Genomic DNA, 18,058 nt, shown 5'->3' with positions numbered 1-18,058 from the left:
ACTATACAAACAAAGCAACATTATCACAATCGAAATAACCAATTACAGGTGAGGTCGACCGGAACGAACTCGCAATAAACTTACAAATTAACCATTTGACCTGCAAGTTCTCAATATTCATACGTCTTTTGCTGGAAACAGGCACAATTTGACAAGTTAGGCATCCGGTCTGGCCACAGCTGGACCAAACGATCTTGATAATTTTAAATTGAAAACAATTGTTTGGATGAAAATCCCAAGTGCCATTGAACATTCCCATCTGAAGTTTGAAAATTGTATTGATTCAGTGTAACTCTAACTGCAAATAAATACATATGCCATCTGGTATTTTTGATACCAACAAAACGTTGCATATCCAAAATATTTTTTTGTTTCAACAAATAATCGAAGTTAACAGAAGAAATTTGAGTAAAAACCCAAATCCTCCAACGCCTTACAATTATTACAATTAACACAAATAACGCAATATTTACTGCAATAAGTAGCAACTTTAAAAATTTTGAACAGCTTTAGTCAAACCCAATATTTTTCGAAAATGACTGAAAAGTTCTGTAGCTTTAAAAACTTAAATTGGGTAAGTCGATAAGAAGAAAACTTTTTCATTTGTTAGCATTCTAAAATAGCATCAAAATTGTTTTATAAAAAATCAATCTTGACACTTTTCTTCGACAAATTCAGCAATCTCATTGCTCACAATTTGAAACAATTAAGGCAAACCCCTGGCGAGCTCGGTAAAACATTGAAGGAATACTTCAATTATAATAGCGTATAATATAGTTATCACAGGAGTCAAGGTATTGAGTATAAACATGGTGTATTCAACTATAATTATAAGAATGACTGAAGTCAGCCGTACAAGCACTATATATAAAAGAAAAGAATCTTCTCAGTCTCTGATGGATTGGAGGTGTACATTCAGTATTTCATCTGCTGAATAATTCAAATTTATCTCGTCTGGTCATCCTGTTAAAATTTGGGAAAAATCATTATCTTTTTAATTTCATTCAATGCCTGAAATAAAATTTGAGAGTAGAGGCTTTTGCCAAATATATATACTCGCAATTGTCACTCTATTCTGGAAAACGTTCAGGCAGCTTGCCAAATTGACAGAAATGAATGAAAACTCAATTAGTAACCCGGAATTTGGTGGTGAGGTAAATCATTACTGAATCATTATAAAAACATCCTGCCAAAATTTAGAATTTACAGCATGCAAAATATCTTTACTTATGAGTCTGGGCCTTGGCTGAGCTGTGTCCGGGCAAAACAGTCCCAGACAAAACAGTACCAAAATTGAAAAATATTCCCAGACAAAATAGTCCACTACAAGCAGACAAAATAATTCCAGACAAAATAAACCCGGAAAAAATCGAAACGATTGTAAATGTAATCAACAAACAATTAAAAAACATAATCTATGAGTTAAGTTTCTGAATGTATTGTTTTTAATTGATGTGAGTTATGATTAACCCAAAACTTGTCCCAAAATATTTAATTTGGTTAAAACTATGGTGTAATCACTGCTGATTTTATGATGCAGATTATTGTCTACTTTTGAGCGGACTGTCCTGAGTAACCAAGAAGTTGGTTAAGTAATAATAATCTTTTTTGGGGGAAAGTTGCAGATTCGTTTCTACGTACATCTTGACCCTTAGAAGTTAGGCATCTAAATGAATGTAATCCTGGGATATTAATAAGAAAATTCGCTCAATCAAACTTTAGACTAATTGCAATTTTTAGGGAGGAAATCATCGACAGCCTTAAAAGCAGTAATTGTCCAACTTATCTTGCAGTTCATGTAAAGAAGGGTTTTGTTATTAGACATTGTTTTCACGCTCCAATTTATTTTGAATGCAAAAATACTGTTGAAGCCTTTTTTCTTTGTTCACTCCAAACACACTTTTAATCTGTTGCAATCATTAAAAAATGTTTGAATTTCCTTGAGTTTCTGATTGCTTCCGAATCTGAGGGAAAATTCGGCATAACTGAAAAAAATTGTGGACAGATTCGGCGAGTTGTTTTAACTAAAAAATATCATTTCAAAATTTCTTTTGAACTAAACAGTTTCTATTGCAAAATGGTGTTTAACAACAGAAGACTTTCCAAATTCAAAATTCATGGTTTGCTAGCAAATGGATTACCAAATGCACATCTCTTGAAAATAATTGGAACCTGTTCTTTTTTCACAAAGTTCACTTTCTCAGTACTTTAAAACCAAGAAATTATATATGATCATTATAAAGACAGAACTGTTCTAAATTTTTTAATAATAGTCTCTCCGATGCTCATTTTGGGAATCAAATTTGTTCCCCTTGCAATCGAAGTCCTTGGTGGAATATCGGAGAACCTTCAAAAAAACACTCAAGCGTTTGGCTGTGTTAAGTGACAACCGTTCTTTCCAAGCGCATGGGTTGTCTGTAGCTTTCTGTAAACTCATGCAACCCTTGTCAATCATCGCTATTCGGGGATCAGCGGCAATGTTGTTGGCACGGGCTCTCTAGTTGACTATTTTGCATTTTGTGTGCTCGCCCGGTCGGAGGGGAGATTGCTTGGTCCATTTTTGTCACAATCATTGTCGACAGCTTTGATCAAGGGGGCTGCCTCAGTGATTTTGGCTCGCTTGTTTTGGCCAGATTTAATTACGAGTTTAGAATAAGAAGATTCCAGATTGGTCCTTTTATGTTGAGCCGCCAAAACGGTTGCAGCAAACGGGAGCTTTTTTAATGTAAATTTCTCCCAATTTATTCTTAACTGACCAAAGTGGGGAGAACAAAAACACAAAGTTTTGATGTGGAAATATAAAAAACTCTGATGAAATGAGATTCGTAAACTGTCGATCTGTTGTATTGATAACCACCGTTATCTTAATCAAGTTAATTGTCAACTAAATTTCCAGGATACAAATAAATCGTCTTTTATATTAAAAAAATGCTTATTTTCGATCCTGTTTTCTCTATTACAGTCAAAACTTTTTTCATTTTATCAAGTCTTGATTTTTCCTCAAACATTAGGCAAGTTGTCGTCTTCACACAGTCTAGTCATTGGTCATGTAAAGATAGAGCACAAAAAACTGAAAGAATTTATTTCAATGTCCCAAACGAAGTGAGACATGAAACAACGAAAAGCCAATTACATCGTTTTTTATGCTCGTTGCAAATCTTATTTTAATCAATCTTGATTAACGGGTTTAATGCTATTTGGTAATAGTATTGAACTGTTTATCTTTTCATCTGTAAGAAGGAGCATATAAATAGCAAATCGTCAAATCCAATCAAAATACAAAGTAACTTTTTGGATAAGAAAACACTCATTTTTAGTCCTTTTACCTTCTTTGCTCCGTTCATTCCCAATCAGGGTCATGATACTCAATCATTTGGATCAAAAATACCAGGTATGTTTCTTTTATGAGTGAAGCAGTTGTTGTTCAATTTGATTTTTTTAAAATAATTTGTCCGATGTTGATTTTCAAAATACAATTTGCTCAATTAACCATCTCAAAATTAACTCTTGCAGCGGCTCTTTAATTTTACGAACAGAATTTGCTTATTTTAAATTAGCTTATTTTTTCTTATATCTTTCTTAAACTTATCTGATTTTTTGAAGTCTTTCCTGCCATTATAATTCTTCATCATAGTTATTACTTGAGAAATAATTTTTTCGCAATGGTCGTTTTGAGCGTAGGAATGTATAATGTTTTTCAAACCTACCCTCTGATTCATAACTATTTTCGTTACTCATTCGCTTACTCTCATACTCATGATAAAGATATTTGATAGGTCGGAATGCTTCGTGTGCGGAGCACAGCGCGTGCCAACATCGTTTTTTTTAAATTAATTTTACAATTAATTTACTTGCAATCAGTTTATTGGGGAATGTCATACATCATAAATTAATTCAGTGCTGTAAATTTATTATACGATGTACTTAATTTAATTTAGTGTATTTATTCCTGAAGGGCATGTGTATAAGTCAATGTTATTTCACATGCTAGTCTGTTATTCCCATCTCCCGTAGCGGGAACTTATTGTTCATATTTGTTCTGACTTCTGCAATACCAGTTGCCTTAATACTCACTCTTTTAGTTTTGCACTTCGCGAACAGTTGCTCAAATTAACTTATTCTTCATTAACTGTTTTACTAATCAAGTAAAGTAGACAAGTAATTACCAAGCGATTCGCTAAGCGGATTCATTTAGAAATTGTGTAAAGCGCACTCGCCGCGCAAGTTAGGATATAAAACATAATCGTCACTCGCGACTCAAGATTAAGTACGCAATCTCATCTGCGTACGACATGGCGCAGCCAGCAACTCAGAAGTGGACCCCACTCGGCATTGAGCCATTTTGGGATAAACCTAGTGCAGACCCTCCGTTGAAATGGGAAAACCTGCAGATGCAGGCCAAGTTAGCTCTTCTTGCGAAGGAAAACATTACACTAGACACTTTGTTGGAACCAAAACCCGAAACAGTACAACTACCACTTGAACCTATCTATGAGGATACGATAACAGGATCATCGGCACAATCGGAGAGGGAAAGATTGGCGCGGAACGCTCAATCAAAAATGAACTGGGAGAATCGGTGTCAGAGACAACTGGAGATAGGAGTAATGTGTGGAGATAAACCGTGGGCACAGGCTGACCGAAAAACTGTGTCAATACTATATCTCAGTTTGCGCACCGAAGGACGTCGAATTGTTTGTAGCCGGAAACCCACACCTCAAGATTGACATTCTAACAACAGCAAAACTTTGGACAATCATGGAATCATTATTTATTCGTCAGCGCAATATCACAAATAATAACAAACTACAAAACAGAACCAGCGGATAAAATATACTTCTCTACGATAGATCTTAAATATGCATACAGCCAACTAAATCTACAACCTGAAACTGCTAAACACTGTATTTTCAATATTGTAATTGGTGACATGACAGGCACATATCGTTTCAAAACGGGATTTTACGGTCTTACTGACATGCCTGCCGAGTTTCAGAAGGCAATGGATTACACTTTGATTGGCCTCAAAAATACATTTCGTTTTCTAGACGACATCTTAATTGTAAGTAAAGGTTCTGAAGATGATCACTTACAACTTGTATTAGATTGCCTTAAGAAACTGGACGCGGATAATCTCCGAATTAACCTTCCTAAATGCCATTTTGCAAAGCAAAAAATTTCCTGGTTAGGATATAATATAACTCAATCTGGGATATCACCACTTGAATCTAAAACATCCTCTATTATGTCATTACAACCACCTAATACACTTAAAAAATTACGTTCATTTCTCGGTTCAGTCCACTATATTAGTAAATTTATTCCCAATTTAGCCCAACTTTGCCATCCTTTAAGACCTCTTCTTCGTAAGTCAACTAAATAAATTTGGACTGATACTCATACTCTACCTTTTAATGCCATAAAAACTCGCATAGCAAATCATACCAAAAACATTCACTATAACCCCCAACTCGAAACCCGAATCAAATGTGATGCTTCTCACTCCGGATTGGGAGCAGTACTAGAACAACTAACAGTTGATGGTTGGAAGCCGATCTCTTTTGCATCAAGATTTTTAAATAGTAGTAAAGAACGTTAGAGTATTAACGAATTGGAGCTTCTTGGGGTAGTATGGTCCATAGAATATTTTAAAAATTATTTGTATGGTAAAGAGTTTTTTATTATCACTGATCATCGCGCATTACTTTCTATTTTAAAAGAACATCGATCAAATAAAAGTTACAATAGTAGGTTATCACGATGGGTTGATCGTCTTTTGCCTTATCAATTTTCAATAGAGCATCTGCCCGGCGCGAAGATGGGACTAGTTGATTACATCTCTCGAAATCCATATCAACCAGCAAAAAGTGTTTCAAAATATGATGACGAGTTTTTAGGGGCAACATTATCAAGCATACACTCTGATGCTAAATTACTTCAACAAAAACACAACATTTTAGCTCCTTCAATTAATAAATTATATATTGATATTGATGGTGAAAACAAAAATTCCACCACTAATACTGAACAAGTTTTAAAACCAAATCCTCAAACAAAAGTTAACGAATTATTCGCCCCACGAAACAATAGTTTCAAATTATTCTCAAAACAAAATTCTAACTTGACATAAAGTCCGCCCAGCGTGTACGCTTAACAAATGTTAGTTCAAATGTCGCGGCGCGAAAATACAACTCTAACGTAACCTCCCTTAAATTCAATAATCAGTATAGTACACACGCTTTGCGCGTACACTTAACTCATAATATTGAATCACTCGCGGTTCAAAGGTATAACTCGATTCTTAATCCCACTAATAGTATTAATTGTACTAGTGCACATGATCAGCGAGTACATTCAACTCAAAATGAATCAGTATTCGCACATACATATCATACTTCAAAAGCAAACACATACAAATTAATTAATACCAACTCTGATCTCGCATCGCGAGTACGCTTTTCATTTAACAAATTAACACTCGCAAGGCATAATACCTTATTAAATACTCAAAAGATTAGATTGCATTCTTCAGATGCCTCTTTTGCAAAACAGGTTACTAAATACCAAATTCACTCTAAATTTGCGTCACATAGTCTACCATTTACAATACCATTTACAAATTGAGTCTCAAAAGCTTGTAGAAACAGGAAAAGCGTCACTCGCTTACCAAAATACTCCAAAATTTGCTTCAATAAGTCATTCTCACTTGTTAATCGAAAATCAGTCTCAAATTCCTACCTTATTTAGTAATCCAAACTCAAATACTTTAAATAACTCACGTGCTCAATTAACCAACAACAAACAAGTGCTTTTTGCCCAAACTCAACCTGAAATTCAGTTGTCTTCCTCTTTGTCAATCAATTTAATTGAAAAAACTCAACTCTCATCAACAATGAGTCAACAAGATTTATCTCTAAAGGGAAAATCCATCTCATCCCGCACAACAAGAGCTTGGCCCCGCTTATCATTTACGGATAATGCAACAACAAGCACGCCACGCAGATCATCATCCCATTCTAATCTAGGCACCCCACTCACGGATAGCCCTCAAGTGGTGTCCTTTGAGAAAGTGGTGGCAAGGTGTTCAACAAAGGGCTAATCGCATCCCTAACAAGCAAGGATGCAGTTCTGAAGGAGGTTCGGGATTGTATAATTAGGGGAGATGAAGAACGATTAAAGGCCCTCAACCCGTATCTCCATAGCTATTGGCGGGACCTTCATGTGACTGGCGGATGTGTTTGTATGGACGAGAAGGTAGCCATACCGAACGCGCTCAAAGATGCACTCATTGAAGATTTGCATGCGAGTCACCCAGGTAGCTGGGGGATGGTATATTTGGCTCAGCACTGCTGGTGGCCATACATGAATCGTGATTTGCTCGTCAAAGCAATAGAGTGCAAATCTTGCACTGCTATCGGTAAAAACTTAAAATCTGTTATTCCCGCAAAGCAATTTAAAGCACATACACCATGTATAGTTCGGAAACAAGAAATACAAATAGATTTTGCAGGACCTATCAATAACGAAAAAGAACATGAAATATACATTTTAACATGTATTGATAGATTTTCAAAATATCCTTCTGCAGAATTAGTTGATAATGCAAATGCATCGAATGTAATAAAATTTTTAGATAAATATATACAAATTCATGGAGTTCCTCGTTCCTTAAGAATAGACCAAGCTCGTTGTCTTATAGGTAACCAAGTAAAAAAATTTTGTATGAAAAATAATATCACATTAATACCAGCTCCGGCGAATGACCATCGTGCAATAGGACTAATTGAAAGACTTATTGGTACTATTAAACAACGCTTAGCATGTATCTATGAGGATACGATAACAGGAACATCGGCACAATCGGAGAGAGAAAGATTGGCGATGAACGCTCAATCAAAAATGAACTGGGAGAATTGGTGTCAGAGACAACTGGAGATAGGAGTAATGTGTGGAGATAAACCGTGGGCACAGGCTGACCGAAAAACTGTGTCAATGCTATATCTCAGTTTGGGCACCGAAGGACGTCGAATTGTTTGTAGCAGAAACCCACACCTCAAGATGGACATTCTAACAACAGCAGAACTTTGGACAATCATGGAATCAGCATTTATTCGTCAGCGCAATATCACAAATAATAACAAACTACAAAACAGAACCAGCGGATAAAATATACTTCTCTACTATAGATCTTAAATATGCATACAGCCAACTAAATCTACACCCTGAAACTGCTAGAAAACTGTAAACACTGTAATTTCAATATTGTAAGTGGTGACATGATAGGCACATATCGTTTCAAAACGGGATTTTATGGTCTTACTGACATGCCTGCCGAGTTTCAGAAGGCAATGGATTACACTTTGATTGGCCTCAAAAATACTTTTTGTTTTCTAGACGACATCTTAATTGTAAGTAAAGGTTCTGACGATGATCACTTACAACTTGTATTAGATTGCCTTAAGAAACTGGACGCGGATAATCTCCGAATTAACCTTCCAAAATGCCATTTTGCGAAGCAAAAAGTTTCCTGGTTAGGATATAATATAACTCAATCTGGGATATCACCACTTGAATCTAAAACATCCTCTATTATGTCATTACAACCACCTAATACACATAAAAAATTACGTTCATTTCCCGGTTCAGTCCACCATATTAGTAAGTTTATTCCCAATTTAGCCCAACTCTGCCATCCTTTAAGACCTCTTCTTCGTAAGTGAACTAAATACATTTGGACTGATACTCATACTCTACCTTTTAATGCCATAAAAACTCGCATTGCAAATCATACAGAAAACATTCACTATAACCCCCAACTCGAAACCCGAATCAAATGTGATGCTTCTCGCTCCAGATTGGGAGCAGCACTAGAACAACTAACAGTTGATGGTTGGAAGCCGATCTCTTTTGCATTAAGATTTTTAAATAGTAGTGAAGAACGTTATAGTATTAACGAATTGGAACTTCTTGGGGTAGTATGGTCCACCGAATATTTTAAAAATTATTTGTATGGTAAAGAGTTTACTATTATCACTGATCATCGCGCATTACTTTCTATTTTAAAAGAACATCGAGCAAATAAAAGTTACAATAGTAGGTTATCACGATGGGTTGATCGTCTTTTGCCTTATCAATTTTCAATAGAGCATCTGCCCGGCGCGAAGATGGGACTAGTTGATTACATCTCTCGAAATCCATATCAACCAGCAAAAAGTGTTTCAAAATATGATGAGGAATTTTTAGGGGCAACATTATCAAGCATACACTCTGATACTGAATTACTTCAACAAAAACACAACATTTTAGCTCCCTCAATTAATAATTTATATATTGATATTGATGGTGAAAATAAAAATTCCACCACTATTACTGAACAAGTTTTAAAACCAAATCCTCAAACAAAAGTGGCCTCGTGATTTGCTCGTCAAAGCAATAGAGTGCAAATCTTGCACTGCTATTGGTAAAAATTTAAAATCTGTTATTCCCGCGAAGCAATTTAAAGCACATACACCATGTATAGTTCCGAACCAAGAAATACAAATAGATTTTGCAGGAATTATCAATAACGAAAAAGAACATGAAATATACATTTTAACATGTATTGATAGATTTTCAAAAAATCCTTCTGCAGAATTAGTTGATAATGCAAGTGCATCGAATATAATAAAATTTTTAGATAATTATATACCAGTTCATGGAGTTCCTCGTTCCTTAAGAATAGACCAAGCTCGTTGTCTTATAGTTAACCAAGTAAAAAATTTTTGTATGAAAAATAATATCACATTAATACCAGCTCCGGCGACTGACCTTCGTGCAATAAGAATAATTGAAAGACTTATTGGTACTATTAAACAACGCTTAGCATGTATTAAAGAAGCAAATAAAGAATCAAACTCGTTCACCATTAAAGCAGCATCAAAATCAATTATATACCAGCTTCGCATATGTAGACATACAACAACTAAGCTTTCGCCATTCGAATCTCACTTTGGGCGCAAAGCCAACACACCGCTTAGTAATATAAGTACTCAACCAAAGTCATCTGATCTAAGTTATGAAAAAATTTTGAATCATTATTTAGATGAAGAAACAGTAACTCCTAATGAATTGTTGCCGGAGGACCACTGGGGTAACAGCCGTAGCGACGATGAAATCGAGCAAAGCAACAAAGGACGCTACCACACGTGAACGTCGAGCAACAGACAATGAATCCCGTTTCCTTCGCACCACAAAAGCGCATCGTCCACTACCTCTGAAAGAACACGCCGTACAGTTGAACATTGCTCGGAAGAAAAATCTCCATAAAAGATCTCCATAAAAGAAAAATCTTGATGGATTGTATGAGGTGTTGGCCCCAGGATCTGTGGTACAAAAGACCGATCAATATACTTCTGTCATTCGCGAACCGGGGAAAATGGAAGTAACAGTGCACAATAGTGATATTGCCAAATTTGGTACTCGGGAAGAACGGAAAACGAAATTAACAGAATATATTAACCATCGAGGACCCCGCACGCATGAGAAGACAACTGAGGCTAAAATACTTAGCCACATAAAAGAGTCCACGCGCATACAAAAGGGAGATCGAAAGATGAAGCACCGCAAGCGAGAAACTGGAAGCGGTGTCTCATCAAATAAATCAAACATTGCTCGCGCAATGCGGGTACGTATGCCCAAAATTCCGGAATGTTTCGCTCCCCAAGTATTACCCGAAATTCCCGAGGCTGCTCCCGAACAGCAAATCATAACTGGAGAAGTATTAATCGCACCCCTTTCTACAAATAACCAACCAGAATTACTCGTGTCATCTACATCGGCTCCAGCAATAGCATTACAACAAATACCGATAAGAGCAACAAAACGGACTAGAAAAAATCCTAAATACTATGGATACGATAAAGAAGACTCGTCTGGTGAATCTACTAATTCGTGTCCCCAGAACGTTGCTCCACCCCGCAGGAAACGACGCGTAGGAGATATTGAATCGATACAACCTTCAGTTGTACAAACAATTGTCGACACAGCATCGCGGGTTGAACCCATAGAAAATGAATTCCCAACGCCCATCATAGGACAGGTATCACCAACAGATCCTTGTATACGACCAGCGGATCACAGTACATCAAATGAGCTCATAATTGATGAAGAAGATTTGTGAAAACTTTGAATAAATAAAACTTGATACATTATTATATATGACTAGCTATGATAACCAGTAAATATATTGTTGATACTATTTAACCGGTGAATAAGTATTAATATTATTCATATTGTTATTTAAATTTTATTTTACGCAATTTTAATTTTTCTTGATGCGGGAGAAATGTCATACATCATAAATTAATTCAGTGCAGTAAATTTATTATACGATGTACTTAATTTAATTTAGTGTACTTATTCCTGAAGGGCATGTGTATAAATCAATGTTATTTCACATGCTAGTCTGTTATTCCCATCTCCCGTAGCGGGAACTTATTGTTCATATTTGTTCTGACTTCTGTAATACCAGTTGCCTTAATACTCACTCTTTTAGTTTTGCACTTCGCGTACAGTTGCTCAATTTAACTTATTCTTCATTAACTGTTTTACTAACCAAGTAAAGTAGACAAGTAATTACCAAGCGATTCGCTAAGCGGATTCATTTAGAAATTGTGTAAAGCGCACTCGCCGCGCAAGTTAGGATATAAAACATAATCGTCACTCGCGACTCAAGATTAAGTACGCAATCTCATCTGCGTACGACAGGGAACATGTGAATATTATACCATATGATTATATTTTCTGAATTTACAACTTTGCAATGTAAAAAATTTACGCAAACTTGAAAGCTCATCCAGATCCTGGAAGCGTGAACATTTCCAATATGAAACCCGTCAATGACTCTTTTCTTCTGGTTTTTACAATAAATTGCAACTTTTGAACATCATCGCCATCAAAAGAAATTCGCAGACAAAAACCCATCATTCACGCTTGGGTAAGCCGACAACGGCGCTGAGATGAGGCGCGTCATTATTCTGATAGCTCCTTTGATCTCTTCAAAGGGACATGGAAAAAGCAAGCTGTCAATTGAACAACAACAACTGAGATTGTTAAAACACACTTCTCTCACTTTCAACTCAATTACAAGCTGTAACTATAAATTCAAATTGATCAATTAAATCTACTATATTTGTTAAACTTTCAAACCATATTCTTTACATTTTCTGCGCTCTGTTTTGATGGCTTTTACAAACAAGTGTTGTGTGGTGTGGTTTGTTCAAATCTCAATAGTTGTTTTACGGGACGCCAGGAAAACGCACGTGCTCAGCTGTGTACGTTTGTACTAAGCCGCGTATATTGTATACATTTATATAAGTATTAGCTAGATTTTACAACTAGAGTTCCATCGAAGATCAATCAAATTATTTATTGCAACAAAAACAATCATCAACTGAATAAAACTCATAAATGTGGAACCGTTTTAGACAATAATTCCCTTACCAGATTCCCAATTATAAAAACTTAATTCACTCTTAATATCTTGTAATCAGATTTTCCTGGTTACATTATTCAATTGAAACAATATACCGTTTGTTTTTCTATCTCATCTGTCATTTTGTGTTTTGCACAGATAAATATATTGCTATTATTATTCATATAATCATGGCAACAGCTTCCCTTGATTTCAAACCGGCTTCTGAAAGCTACCTTAAGAAACTGCGTATGCCAGTTAAACGTGGCATGTACGAACAACCAAAGCAATTTGAGTCTTATCTTCCAGAAAAAGAAGTGGTCAAATTCCACCAATTGGGGGTGCAACCTGCCACACCCCACAGAGAAGACTACGGCAAGTTCGATCGCACTAATGGGGGGTATCTAAGTGCCGCAGCTAGAGAAGACCGACAAATCGAGTCCAAAATAGCCAGCATGGCTGACCAATTTGATGAGAAACCGCAGCAAAATAATCCAGAAACAGTTCAAAAATTGCGACCGATGACTTCTGTACAGCCACGTGCTAAAGTTGAGAGCGATTCGAGAGTAAAAACACGAGCAAAATCTGCAGTTGTGGGTCCTTTTTCATGGCAAGATAGAGGCGAATTGGAAAATGTGAAACGAGGAAAATTGATTTACTCCGGGTGGAAAGACCCCCAAACTGGCCAGTCAGATTTGTATACAAAGCCCAACTATGAACCGGACAAACAGAAAGCTGTTTGGAGTGATAGAGCACTTAGTGGGTCAATTTACAAATCCAGTGCCCAAAGAGCGATGGAGGATGTGAACTGGGACTCTAAAATACCCTTACCCCTACCACCCCCTGAGACCACTGTTGAAAAACACGCTGACCCTGTGAACGAAAAACTGCGGCAGATTAAGGAGAACAGAAAAGATGAGGCCTCCGAGTGGCAAATGTTGGCCAAAGGCTGGGACTATAACCAGATGCGAAACCAGCACCTTTTCCAGAAAAGACCATACAGCTACAGTTCCATGTACAAAACACACCAGATTCCAAACTATAAAGGTCACAGTGGAGGTCTGGGAGAACGGGACGACACTTACAGCGAATTCCACCCTCTGGCAGTTAAGAGAAACGATGTGCCCCCTTATTATGGTACTGGACGAACGGGCAATATTCCTGGATACACTGGGAAGATTTGGTGGCTGGGTGTGCTCTCGGCACATAACTACAAACCAGAGAACTCAGACACAACGATGCTTAGCACACATGTTAGATTGCCACCCGCTTCAGCAAGTGAACATGCGAAACGGGAGAAACTGACAAAACTCATCACGACAGTCCCCCCGCACAACCCATTCAGACGGGGAGAAAGTACGGAGATAGGGGGGTCAGAGGATGTGAATAAAAAGGCGACGACTCAGAGTGCAGGTCTCACAAGGAATCGCCAGATCTATGCCATGTAGATGCTTAATGTCAAAACTAAATCTTTATTTTTTGTCAAACTGTTTTTAATATAGTTCTTGTATTATGTTATTAATAAATGTTTAATTAATAAAACAGCCATAAAAGTGCTTTTAGGAAGACGCCTCTTGCCTTTCCCACTGCAAATAGGTTTCGGTCTACCGATCAACAAAACTAAACGTTTCAAAGTCTTGTAACATCGCAGTTAGAGCCAATCAAGCGTTTCGGTAGCTAAAGGAACAAAACTTACTCCTTCACTTTTTCAACTCTGTGTCAATATTTTCGTCGTCTAAGACGATAGTGATTCTTTTTCTCCCAGATCTAGGACTAATGGTTCCAGGTTGAAATGGAAAAAGTGCTTAAGCAAGGAAATAAAAAGCGTCACAGTCCCTCTGGTTCCCTAAACGAAATATCCACTATAAGATGTCAGCGATATCAAAACTAAAAGTCTATGTAGGTTACGCGCGCTTTACGTGCTTCCACTTGTAGCCAACAGCTGTCAAATATAATATGCTCCGAAAACTGACCTGAGAGATATTGAAAATTCACAAAAATGCTATAAGGTGGATAGTTAGGACCACATGAACACAAGATCGACTTAAAGCGCTAAGAATTATACATATATCACTTTGTTTTGAGTTACAATCACTTCTTCTATCCGACCTCGTAGACGACAGGTACCACATTAACATAACCATTTTATTAGTTTCAATGATAACGAACATTACTAGGCAACAGGGAAATCAAGACTTCGAAAAAATTAATTAGCAAAACTGATCAGAATTTCTGGTCTAGAAACTGGTTTCTATTTAATATACTCAGCAAAAATTCCATATCTTAGATCTAGTGTAACCATATCGAGTCAGTGACCTCTCTATGTGATTCTTCTTCATCAACTATGACAAAACAACCCCTGCAGCAGGAGAATACTTTGCTTGTGCAAAAACAGCATATTGATATAGCCACTAGAACTTTCAAAAACTGAAAAATGAGTCCGGTAACCATGCGTTTGTGTTGATAAACCACATACTAATACTATCAGGTCTCAAAAATGGTTTGGTAAAAACCGTTGTCAACATTTTCCTAATGACCAAAAAAACTAAAACCAAAAACTACTAAAAAAACTTACTACATTGGTAGCAAGATTTTCAATAATTGCTGTTCCATGAAAAACTTCTATACGCAACGGTAAATGATATTCAAGAATGAGAGACCATTGCTCCGCAAGCTGTCAAAAAAATCGTTTGGTGGTAACAAAAGGAAGTTTGCTAAAGAGGATGATAACAAATCTAATAGCCCCACGGTTAGCTGTAACAAGCCGCCATATGCGAAAAAAAGGAACAAATTCTGCAGTAAACTTGGCAATAAATACTCATAACGAACTTAATCATTTCTGTTATTTCAACTTTATATTGCTCTAACTCATAAAAAAAGTGTTTTCAGTTGTACAATAATTTGAGGACTTGAAACAGTTTTATAGGTTTATAAGCGGGTTTGGTCATTAACCGCCACCATTTTCAAGCATACTGAGAGCAATAAGACACCCGATTTTATTCCTCCCTCTAATGTTAAGTTCAGGTGTTGTTTCTTAAGTTGGATAATCGAGAATGCGATATCTGCAGCTCTGATTACCATATCATTTTTACTATTATATCTACCTTTTATTTTGACAACATTAATCATAGTTTTTCAAAAACCTAAGCATTTTGCTTCTCAGATTTTGGTTTCTCTCCATGGGATATCCGCAGGACAGTAAGAGTTTTCGGCGTTGCACTAAAGTAACTGAAAGTTTCCTTCCAAAAAGTATGCGATATTCGCAGCTTTCTTGAGCACTTGGAAACAAACATACCTTTTTATTTTTGTATTATTTTTTCCTTTTATTTCTCCAACCTTTTTTTCACCTTTTTTGTATTTTCAAACGTCAGTTTTCTGTTCCTGTTGTGTTTGTTACAACGGCTCGTTTGTTCCAAATTTCTGCAAAACTTACAGGCAGTTGATGTGAAAATGTAAAAAAACTCCATTGATTTTATTCCAAACCAAAAATCAGAGCTCTACATTGTTTTTCAAAATTAGATTTTTATCTTCAAAACTCATTTTCAACCAGATCATGAGCAAAATTTTATTCTTCTGCAAAATAATAGATCAATTAGAAAAAACTTTGACGATTTTTTTATTAATAGATAGCTTAGCTATTAAACCAGCAGTAATTTGTCTTCCGGAAACATGGCTAGCTTACGATGGAGATACTGACTGCTACCAGTTGCCCGGTTATCAAAAAATGATAACTAGTGAAAGAAAAACAAAGGGAGGGTGTGTGTCATTTCTTGTTAAAATCAATACAAGATGGCACCTTATTTCAAAATTTAGCAACAGTCACTGTCAAGCGTTGACGGTTCGTTTTAAGTTGAATGATATTAACGTATTAGTCACAAGGTTTTACAAAAAAACTGAATATCTCTATTAAGAATTTTTCTGATAACATACATGACTATTTAGACATTATCCGTTTTGGACCCAAAGATTGCCATTTTCTCTATGGAGATCTCAATGTTGATCATAGGAAACCCAATAACAGGGAAAAGGCTCTAAAAAATAAACTTGAGGCGTTTGAATTGTTCTTTTGCAAGCAATTTGGCTAAACCAGGGAAGTTTTGAAGCGTTTGAGTTGCATCGATATCGCCTATTGCAGTTCTGTGGTTGAAAATTGAGTTCTGAGAACAACTATCAGAGACTATTATACAATTCTATATGACTTCAAAATGGACAATAAATTTGACAGAGAAATCTAATCAATCTTTCATATCAAATTATGGAAAAATCTCAATGACCCGTTCACTGCATCAATATTGGATTTCAAATTAAGTCGCGCGTTGAACAAACTTATTGAAAAGCGAAACAAAAACAATATGATTTCTATTTCTTTTCGCAGTTTCACTCACTAGTTAGCGAAGTTATTATTGACTTCATTCCCACAAAAATTGTCCATGACAAAAGACAAGATAAATTGGTTGACAATGAAATTAAAAACTTGGCTGCATTAAAAAATTCTCTCTATCAAGAACTTCTGCTCGAAAAAACTAGAATAAAAAACTAACTGACACCAAATCAGAAACACACTGCAAAAATTAATTGAAAAGAAAAAAACGCCTTTTCTGTCAAAAGAAATTTGATTTTAACGCTCAACTGAATACAAAAAGATTCTTCTAGACAGTACGAGATGTAGAACTAAAAAATGAAGCTACAAAAAACTAGATGAAAAATGTGTCGAAAGCTTTAAGGAATTTTTTGCATCCGTGCGAGCCCAGCGTGCCACTTGTTTTTCTCATGAAAATCTAAACTAAAAGACCAATAGATCCAAACTTTCAATGGTAATATGTTACGTTGACGAAACAAAAGTGGGGAGAATCATAATTTCTATGCCCAATAAAATCCAAAATATGAGCTTAATTTAAGCAATGCACTTTCCAAAAAACTATCTTATTCTCTATCTCCTGTCCTAACTACACTTTTTTAATTACTGTATTGAGAAGCGCATTTTTCCAGAGTGTCTAAAACATGCCAAGTTTGTTCCAGTTCATAAAGATGGTGATTAAAAAAATGCCCGGAAGCTTCAGAACTATTTCGCTTCTGCCAGTGGTCAGCAAGATACTCGAAAAAATCTAATCTGATCTAATTTGCAGCTTTTCGAAAAAAAACCAGTATTCTCCCAAACAAACAATACGGTTTTCGAAATAAAATATCAACTGTACATGCGTTGTTTAATCTGACTTCGGAAATTTGGTAATCTTGAGACAAGAAGACAGCAGTTAAAAAGGCGGTGCCCTTAGACCTAAAAAGCTTTCGATACGGTCGATCAAAATCAACTTCCTGACGTTTTTTATAACTTTGGTTTCAGAGGGTCAATACGTAAGTTTTTAACATCATACCTGTCATCAAGAACTCAGACAGTTAGAAAGAAGGGAAAGGTATCTAAACCGAAACCTATTCACTCCGGAGTACCACAAAGCTCAATACTGGGTCCACTGATTTTTATACCTTACGTCAATGAAATAACAAGAGCTTCAAGTCAACTAAAATTATTACTTTTGGCTGACGATATTGTACTTGTTCAAAACCATTTTTTTTTACCAAACTGTCTTCCAGAATGGCGTTAATGACATT

The 18,058-nt window shown here is 36.1% G+C and overlaps 1 protein-coding gene across 1 annotated transcript; it reads left to right on the top strand.

Annotated features, from left to right (window-relative positions):
- Positions 1 to 12,287: 12,287 nt before the first annotated feature.
- On the top strand, positions 12,288 to 14,019 carry LOC142357910 (uncharacterized). Its single transcript, XM_075409404.1, has one exon. The coding sequence runs from the start codon at positions 12,643 to 12,645 to the stop codon at positions 13,897 to 13,899; it is 1,257 nt and encodes a 418-aa protein (XP_075265519.1). The 5' UTR covers positions 12,288 to 12,642; the 3' UTR covers positions 13,900 to 14,019.
- The last annotated feature ends 4,039 nt before the right edge of the window (positions 14,020 to 18,058 follow it).

The sequence above is a fragment of the Convolutriloba macropyga genome, unplaced genomic scaffold, assembly GCF_964194025.1.
Source record: "Convolutriloba macropyga unplaced genomic scaffold, txConMacr16.3 SCAFFOLD_943, whole genome shotgun sequence".
Lineage (NCBI taxonomy): Eukaryota > Metazoa > Xenacoelomorpha > Acoela > Convolutidae > Convolutriloba > Convolutriloba macropyga.
Note: the sequence above shows the minus strand (reverse complement) of the source record. Positions and strands in the feature narration are given on the sequence as shown.